This window comes from Strix uralensis, chromosome 6 (assembly GCF_047716275.1).
Source record: "Strix uralensis isolate ZFMK-TIS-50842 chromosome 6, bStrUra1, whole genome shotgun sequence".
Taxonomy (NCBI): Eukaryota; Metazoa; Chordata; class Aves; order Strigiformes; family Strigidae; genus Strix; species Strix uralensis.
The window spans coordinates 15,105,825-15,115,429 of record NC_133977.1 but is presented as its reverse complement, the minus strand read 5'-3'; the positions used below and the strand labels follow the sequence as shown (position 1 = coordinate 15,115,429).

General features: G+C 38.3%; 2 protein-coding genes across 3 annotated transcripts in view; one reads left to right on the top strand and one right to left on the bottom strand.

Moving 5' to 3' along the window:
- Positions 1-4,869: 4,869 nt before the first annotated feature.
- On the bottom strand, positions 4,870-9,573 carry NDUFB3 (NADH:ubiquinone oxidoreductase subunit B3). Of its 2 annotated transcripts, none has more exons than XM_074872872.1 (3): positions 9,321-9,573; positions 7,700-7,841; positions 4,870-5,133 (listed from the first exon to the last, which is right to left on the bottom strand). In XM_074872872.1, exons 2-3 carry the CDS (start codon positions 7,837-7,839, stop codon positions 4,977-4,979), a joined length of 297 nt encoding a protein of 98 aa, XP_074728973.1. In that variant the 5' UTR covers positions 7,840-7,841; positions 9,321-9,573; the 3' UTR covers positions 4,870-4,976. The 2 variants fall into 2 exon arrangements, with proteins under 2 accessions (XP_074728973.1, XP_074728975.1); XM_074872874.1 differs by lacking the exon at positions 9,321-9,573 and adding an exon at positions 8,934-9,185.
- HYCC2 (hyccin PI4KA lipid kinase complex subunit 2) overlaps positions 9,509-9,605 on the top strand; it is a 61,114-nt gene continuing 61,017 nt past the window's right edge. Inside the window, exon 1 of the mRNA XM_074872853.1 lies at positions 9,509-9,527. The gene's annotated coding sequence lies outside the window, so the exon portion shown is untranslated. The remainder of the gene's footprint in view (positions 9,528-9,605) is intronic.

Below are 9,605 nucleotides of genomic sequence, written 5' to 3'. Positions count from 1 at the left end.
TCGCGGTAAGCGTGGGCATGTGTTTATGCAGAAGTAAGCCCTTACTTGGTTCATGTCTTACTCTACCGCTCTTGAGTTTGTTCATAGGATAATATTGTACAGGTGTGCAAAAGTTGTATGCTTCCTATTGTATAATCTTCAGCAAATTTTAAGTAATGCCTTGTCCCTGTAAAATGGATGTTGTTCTGTTAGTATAAACCAGCAGTTTCTGTGAGATGACTTACTCTGAGATGCTGGTGTTGTAGTTGGAGCTTCTCAAAGGCCTAAAATCTAAGATTTTGGGCTATTTTATCTGCTGAAATAGACAAAACCCACTTCCATATGTGGTGAAATTAGATACAGCTCAGTGGATTTCAGAGCATTTACGAAACAGTCATATATGCTGCTAAAAATAAAGCAGGGGAAGCACAGTACTCTGGGATAGCACGTTGTTGTTCAGAGTCATGCTGACTTTGGAAGTGCAGGGAAAATGGAGGCAGAGAAAGTAATCACCCACACTAGAATTTGGTCAGGTACCATGTGACTGCTCTGTGTTCTGGAAAAAATATCTGGATTCTTACTGAAATTGTAGGTCAGGCACTCATTTTAATACCAATCATTCAAGAGTATCACAGTATCCCTGCTACTAAGACATAGCATTGGATCAGTGCTGATTCAGGAAACCAGCTGCCTGCTGTGAATTAATATGCAGGCTTTCTCCTTCGATTTATTCCATACAAACGTGAAGACTTCTACAGGCTAATAGAAGAGGTTTAAGGAAATGGTATGGCTGCAGGCTTATGACTCTTTCTTTTCAAAAAAGGTTGAATGAATGATTTACTGATTTGACACAGCCACTACTTAAGCGACCAATATACTGCTTTGTTTACTTAGTTCACTTTTCCCTTAATTTATCTAATTTTTATATGTTTATTAAACAGTTTTCACATATTTATAGGCAGCATTTATGGGTTATATTTTTCCCCTCCATTTCTAACTTGAAATACTACATTGTCTTCATTGATAGGTTTTCATGTAAACTGGAACTGTAAATCAGTATAACTGCAGAACATAGAGCATGCCAGTAAGATTAGATGTGATTGAGAAGAGATGGTCCTGTATGTTTTAATTTAGAGGGTTTTGGATATAAATCTCTGGCTTGGACATATTTCTCTTGATACGCTTTCATAACAGGTTTGATCTATTTAATTTTGTAGATTCTCCTAGTTATGTAACAGAACAAAAAAATATGCCTTCTAAAATACTATGAACTTGTCTTTTATGCTATATTTAAAAATCAGACTTGGTATGATCAGGGTGAGTGCATTCCATCTGTACATAGAAATGGTGTCACTAGTTTCATTTGTTATGTGTTGGTATTGCTTTTATTATTATTAAAAAAAGGTAAAGACACTAAGGGAAGAGACTATTTTCAAGGGTTTTTCTTCTCCATTGGAGCAATGGTAAAAGGATTACCCAACTTTCAGATTTTGAGATTTCTGTTTGGCCTACAACTGAGGGTAGAGAACATGTAGAGCATCTGTAAAATTAGTTCCCTGTCATATATGTAAAACAGTTTGGATGAATCCCTGAATGTTCTGATACCTATGATGAAATCAGTAAACGTAATTGGAAGACAAGCATGGGTCCTTAGTATGTTCCTGGTAAAACCCCTTGAAGCAAAACCACTCCTAACTTCAATTAGCTGCATGTAGAAAATATATTTGCATTGATGTAAAAAGCCTATGTGATATATCCTGATCTGGCAAAGATCTGATTGCAGGATAGAAGTTCATAGTTTGAGAGCTCAACACAGAATATTTTTGTAGGAAGGTTTTCAGGAGAGATTTCAGGGCAGGTTAACAACACAAACACAGATAGTCTGCTATTTAAACTGCAACTGCCTCACATAATGAGAACAGTTAGTCTATTACGCTCTGAAATAGGAATTTCAGAGACATCCAATTTAAACTACAATGTAGTCACTATTGTATTGGAATCATTTAGCTGCTTTAACTTCTCTGTAACATACAAATTTGGAAGATTATGCTAATGATGTAAATACTATAGGTAGCATTAGCAAAAACAACAGATGAATCACAAGTATCTTTCTAGGTGAGCAGAAATAGCTCTTTGACTACTGATGGAGATGGGTTTTCTACCTTTATTTCAGAAAACGGAGCATCATCAGTTCTGTTTTTCCGAACTTAAGATATAGAAAGAGCTTCCTGACTCTGTTATTACCATTATGTATGTTCCTCACCTGCAGGTGCCACTGTTGTTTGTGACCCTGTTCTTTGCACCGTAAAATACCTGTGCTGGTAGAAAGGCTGTTTTAATATAAGGACAGCCATTACTACGGTTACAGTGAGGACAGATTTGGTACTATTATTTTAATACACAGAAAATACTCCATCCCCAGGCAGGATTAGTATGATAATGCCTGTGAAATAAAAGTCTTTGTATTGTATGTATAATAATGATAAGTCATTTTCATATTCCACAATATTGGCAAATATGTTCATCATAAATTAAGGCGGTCGTTTAGGGCAGTGGCTGCCATCTGGCTATTAAACCATTGAATGATACCACCTTAATTCACAAATTAATGGATTTTACCTAAACTAGTCTAGTTTAACATTGAATATGCCCAATATATTTGCTTATGTAGAATGTTGGCAAGGCTGATTCTTATGATCTTCCCTATACAAGACAGCACTTACGCATGAATTTAATTTTTAAATTTTTAGAACATCTGGTGTGTAAATTAAATTGAGATTACTTGCTTGCATGTAAGTTTTCTGGAAACTATGGCTGAAATGAGAAGACATAAGATTTTGTCTTAACTTTCTTCATACACAATAAAATCTTGACAAACAAAATGTTTTAAAAAAATTGAGTGCATTAGTTTATATAGCAGCCAACCTACATTTGTATGTACTTTACATCTTTTGGTCTAAATAAACTAAGCAATGTAACAAGGTTACATATGCTGAAAATATGATTACAGTAACTTTTAAACCTGTGTTTACCTGCTAGTGCTTGGAAATAATGTATTAATATCTCTTCAGCTAGTGTAAATAAAGCTCTTGATTTTTCACAGAACTGTCTGCTGTATCAGTGAAGAGGCAGGCTTATAACATTTAAAAAGACTGATTGTGCAGGAACTTGCAGCAACTTTACCTCACTGTGAAGCATTTGATGTGGAACAAACAAAAAAAAGAAAAAAGCATACATACAGAAGAATCTGAAAACAAACCTTCCTAACAGGAAACTAAATGGGACAGCAACTACTGCTTTAAGTTTTTTTTCTTTAAGGAGCATGTATCTTAAGTGCAAGATTCACCAATACTGTATGTAATGCTAGGTCTGTTAATTGTTTTTCTGAACAACCATCTAAAACTCAGTTATCTTAAGAACTTCAGTCTTGGACCCAGATAGAAACCAAGCAGTGAATACCAGCCTTTGAAAATATGTATTCTGGGTGGAACCACCTAAGGGACAGCATAGAAATATTTTGTGCAACAGACCTTACACAGTAGGTTCTTGTCAAGGAATGATGCAACTGGATAGAGATGCTTGAGAAAGAATTAGGCAAGAAAAGTTTAGTAAAACAAATGTTTGCCTTATGAACGGTGCCTTGAGCAATGTCATACCAGAGATGACAAACCCCACTGAAGAGTACAGCTGCACTCCCACATTAACAGATGTTTATTTGCTGTATAAAATAAAGCTCTGATACAACTGTCACTTCTGTCACTCAGAAAGGTTGTTTGTGAATACATATATTAAAACTTCCAGATTTTAGCCATGTTTTGGGACAACCTTAAAGTTTTTTGTAAACCTGCAATTTGTGATATGATTACTTAAACTTTCCAGTTTCTTCTCCATGGAAGTACACTATGTAATTGTCTAGTGGCATTTACAGTTCCTTACTTGTCTAATTTTGCTTTTCTGTTTAGTGACACAGATATCCCATTGTTTGGATTGAAAAACGAGGTGGTGTACCCTCTTTAGCTTACATTACTAATGGTATAACAAAATCTACAATAGGGTATTCGACCAGTTCTAATTCCTAGTGCTGCAGAGAACATATACTGCCAACAGGCCCTTTTCTACTGTAGTCCTCACTTCAGGTGTTCTTAAAGCACTCCAGAAGCTGTTGGGTAATTTAAGGAAAAAATTAGGAAATTTAAAATTATTAAAAGAGAGTAGGTGTAAAAATAAATAAACCAGTACTACTACCAATTTACAACTTCATACACCAGGACAAAGAAAAAAAGCAATTGCTTTTTCTCTTTTTTCACATTACACTCAAGTATAGTGGAAGTCATATTAGGATAAGGTACAGTTATGGCTGAGTGAAGCATTCTGCTTAGTAAATGTGGCAGCACTGTAATTGTTAATTTCTTTGTTACACGGATTATTTTGGTGCATAGTGTCTGCCAAATTAATTAACTCTTCAATAGGATTAAGTGTAAGATTTGGTATTTTCATGTATTTTGAAGCAGTTTTGGGTACTTTTTAAAGCTTTAAGGTAATAGCTATTTTTGTTTAGAAACGTAAGAGTGACAAGTAACAAATTATACTTTTAAGAAGTGAGAAGTCATTCATTACCCCTTACTAGCAAATAATTGTTATTAAGCCTGTAATTAATACAGTACAATTTTTCTCTTAAAAGTGACACACTTTCTCAATCTCATTTAATAGAATGTTGGCAGGGCTTGAGAGAGCAGTGCTGATAGTTTCCCCTGTTCTTTAAAGGATGGTACAGCAAACCCAAGACCGTACATATGTCTTGTTTTTTTTCCCCTGAGATTGAAGTCGGGTAGATCACTCTGGCTGTGTTTTTTGATCCTTCCACAAAAGCATAATAAAATCAAAGAAATATGGTTTTGCCTGTGATAGACTTTAATATGCATAAGTACAGAGTGAACAGCAGCTTATGTATGTTTCAGCTTAGTAATTAGTAAGTATTAAGTTGTCATATTTTATCTTCAGTGATGGCCTCCATTCTTCTTTGGAGGAAACAGTGTATATTCAATGCCAAGAGCTATGACGAAAGCTGCAAATCCCCACTTGAGTCCCCTAGTAAAGACTTCTGTTAAGGTGGCAGGTTTTGCAAAGCCACCCATGTATCTCCAGGCTTCATTACTAGAAGAAAAATGAAACCAAAAGAATAAAACAAGATCAGTGGAGCCACTGTGATAAACATTAACAGGAATATCTTTGTTCGGAAAAAAAGATTATTTCAAGTAGGTATACACTGAGATGGTAACATTTCTATCATTTAAGTAATGGGAGCTACCACAAGTAAAGTTCATGATATCAACTCTACCCTTTTATGCATATAATTTGAGATACAAGTTACACCAGCAAACAACATAATTTTAGTAACAGAATCACCTCCCCAAACTTATGTATTTATTGTCTTCTGTTGTTTGAAACAAAATCAGAACCCACTAGCACATGCATGGGATGGAGTACCTGCAAAGGCTAGTCACTGTGCTAGACAGTACCTAGCAGTTAAATCTTGAAAGGAAAAGTTTTTCCAGCCATAGAAAACTCATCCTAGTGCGAAGGCACTTTCTGTTTCACAGTACCACTTAACTATATTAGGGTCAGAAAAGCCTACTAAAAGTGATTTAAAAAAAAGCTGAAAAGATTGTGTTTAGCTAAAAAGCTACACAGTATTTACAAACCTCATGCTGTTTTGCCCCACTCTTTTCAACCTACGTTGTTACTGAAACATTAGTCACTGTTACAACTGAGTACCAGTATTTATGTGTAGCAGGAGTGTAATCTGTAGAGATGGACACAGTTTGTCTCTTCTAAGGACTCAAAGTCCTTAAGAAAAAAACACTTGCACAGAAAAAAGCAATAAAATCAGAACCATCATTTCAGGAGAAGATATAGGTTTTTTAAAGAAGGGTGTCAAGTACTTATGTTCATAATTCCCTTGTGCAGGTGGTTTCTGTGACTTGGGATGAAGGCATATTGGCATGGAAGAGTATCTTCTAGGTCCTGGTACAGGGTACTAACTGATCAAGACTTAGGCTTCCAAATATGATGTCTTTCACACAGCTTATTCTGTACTGAATAATTATGTACATTAATGTGCATTTGCTACAAAGGTGGAAAGCTGATCCCCTGTTAAAAGGAACTTAATATACCAAAGAGGGGAGCCCTAGAGTGGGTTACTTTTTCAAGACTTCTAATGCAAGATATTAATAATGCAATCTTCTTCCAGGTTACTGAAGCAAATAATTGATACTTTAATTTCTCCTTTATTAAGGAAGATTGGCATGATACTTATACTTGTCCTATGGAACTGAAATACTATCTTACATAAAATTTGAAAAGTTCGGGAGGAATCATCTCATGCTTTAAGAGTTTGACTTTGTTCCTTATTTCAACTTCTCACATAATTGTCTCAATCCCATTCTTTAACCAAACTTTTTTTTTTTTTTTAAATCTAGGAGGGGCAACAAATATTACACAAGCTCTTTTCCAGTTTGCTGTTTTGCAGCACTTCCTGAACTTGGAAGTGTATGCACTAAAAGTAAGGTTAATTTACACCACAATTAACTGGTAAACTGTTGTCCATGTTGTTAAACTGTGTCTTTTTTTTTTAATGGGAATAAGCCTATTGCTTGCTGAAAACAAAATTGTCTGAAGCAAAGAAAAAAAAAAAAAGGCAAACACTGCTTGCCACTCCACAGAAATAAAGGCAACATGAATGTGACACAGGCCTGGAAGGTTCATTGGTAACCAATACTCCTAAGGACTCATATCTCAAATTATTCTTATCACTGAAACTATGTTTTACTCTGTGCTTAAGCCTTAAACTGTTTCAAAGGAAGGAAAAAGGTGCTATCAATCCCAAACCGCTTTAAGGTTATAGCCTGTAACAACTTTTTAACAGATACCTGTTTGTTCTTACATTTTTCTTGTACTGATTTGAAGTAAAGCCTTTTCTATGAAGGCTCCTGGAATAGTTTGCTCATGCAGCATTTCCCTTACAACACAAGACATTTAGCATTTTTATTCCCCAAGATTGAAGAGTACTTGAGCAAAGTATTACCTCATTCATGATGTGGGAGAAGTATGTTAAGCCCTGTTTTAACAGCTGCCTAAATGATCCAGAATTGCTCTAGCTAAAAAAGAGCAGGTATTCATTGTAGAGAGGGACAACTTCAGAGGTGAAAATCTGATCTTCCATTATGTCATTCACTTCTTACAAAACAAAATACACAGTTGAATCAAATTCCACATTGTATACTAGCATATTTCTTCTTTTCAAATAAAGGCCTCCTGTTATATATGCTATTCCTATGCTATTCCTACTCGGAATATCAATGTAAATTCCATCAACTTCAGCAAGATCTGAGCACACAATCTCTTTGCTGAGAAGGAATGGGCTTACTCACATGTAAGCCATGTTTTGGTGGATGAAGCATTGGTCATTGTGCCTGATCTGTATCATCATAAAACATCACAAAGTGCAAAGGTGCCTTGCAAAATGTGGAGACTGGTCAAGGTGATGCAAGATGTGACCTCCACGCAAAAAAGTAAATAAAGACTTAACTGAAATTCTGACTAATGTATTCTAGATGCATTTTCACTATTTTTACTAAAGAAAGAACGATCTGCAATGATAAGGTCCAGTTGATGCTACAAGACGACACATCAGGATTATTTTTAAGACTCTTGCACTTACCGAGCCCACGGATCCCTAAGACCCCGTTTAGCTAGCCTTTCCTGGACCTTCTCTAGTGGAGTACCTTCTATCTTCCACTGCCTGTAGTCGGGGAGTTCCATTTTGCTATGGCCATGCCCATGTTCATTTCCATGCCCCATACCTACAAGAAAAGATATGAGGTTTTTAAAAAGATATGCGGTTTTTATTTTTCAGAGTTTATCAGCTTATTTACACACACTTGCAAAGAACAACGACCTGTACAGGAAAAACAGGGAGGTTACAATAAGTATGCCAAAGCACCCAGCACTGCACATGAAGCATTGTACACAATACACTGTGGAACAAAGAGCTAAGAGATTTTATGCTGCATTTCAGAAGTTGGTGATTAAACACAATAAGGCGAACTGCAGACTTAAGTGTTACTGTGTTGTAAGTCACCACTACCATTACATTCATGAAGCTGCTATGTAAATTTTCTGTGCCAGAAATTAGCGTCAGAAAAACAATTGTTTTCAATGTGTATAAATGTACTTTAGCAACACCAACTTGCAGGCTTTCCAGAGTACATCAAAAAGCTCAAAGTTCAGTTTAGAAATTTCTAATTTTAAGTATGCAGAGCTATGATCACCAAGGCCTGAAGAAAAACATGAGAAAAACAAAGACTTGGTTCCTCAGCTCCTCTTAAGTTGCCTCCAATTCAGTCAAACATAACTGTGGCAATAAAGAGGTACAGGATAGATGAATGGACAAGGATATGCACCTTACTAGTCATTTCACAAGGCTGGGAAATACATGCTTTATTTAGATACACCTTTGAGAGAACTATGAGGATCTTGTGGTTCTCATTAAAAACAATGATCAAAGCAGATGGGAAGGTGAACATTTTCAGCAAGATCATGAAGGACTGGAAGAAAATAATGATGGCTTTGAAATCTCTTATTTTCACAAAACACCTGAAACTTCTTTGAGCCAGGATTTCCCATTTTAACACATATCTGGTAGCAAAGAACAGATTTTGTCCTTAATTTTTAGGAGAATTGACTGGAATGTGATGGTGCCAAGAATACAGTTTTGAAGCCTCCTAACTCTTAAAGACCCCAAGCCGTGGAGGCAAGCAAAGAGGATTCTCTTGCAGAAGGAAATCTGAAAAAGAGGTCTAATGCTGTTATTACCTGAAAGGCTCCCCCAAAATGAAACCCCAGTCTACACCCTTACCATAAAATCCCAACATCTCTCTCCTACCAATGCTTACCTTTCTACAACAATGGGGTTTATGCGCACACGCACATTAGGGCCCACACGCCGCGGCCAGCGGGCTGCACTGCAGCACCAGCCGGACACTCTCCGCCAGCAAAACAGGCAAAAGCAGGGCCGAAGGGGCGCCCCAAGACGAGGGAGGGAGGAAGGGCCGCTGGCCCGGGGGGGCGGCTGTGCTTCTTAACAACCCGCGGAAAATGGCCACGGCGGCTGCGCGAGGCCGCTCCGCCGCACAACCCGACGCAGCGAACGTCGCCGCTACCCCCTCCCCAGCCCGTGCACAGACACTCCCAGGGAAGGGGGGGTAGGGCAGCGGCACAGGCAGGTCCCAGAGAGCGCCCAGGCCCACCCCCCGCGCCTCCCGCCGACGGGCCCTCGGTACCTGCCCGCTCCGTGACCCTCCTTCAGGACGCAGCCGCCACCCGGAAGCGGAAGTAGGCGCAGGACCGTTCGCTGCAGGAAGCACAGCCAGCCACGAGGGTTCCGCGCAGCTTCCGTTCCGGATCCTCCCCTTGTCTTGGCGAAGGCCGTGAGGCCGCTGCCCAGCCCTCTGCTGTCGAGGCACTCCTGTCGCCATTTAACGAAGTAGGTTCCGCACACGGCGCGGCGTCACCGACTCCGGCGGAGGAGCTGAGGGGTAGAGGGGGCGAAGGGAGACACAGAGGAG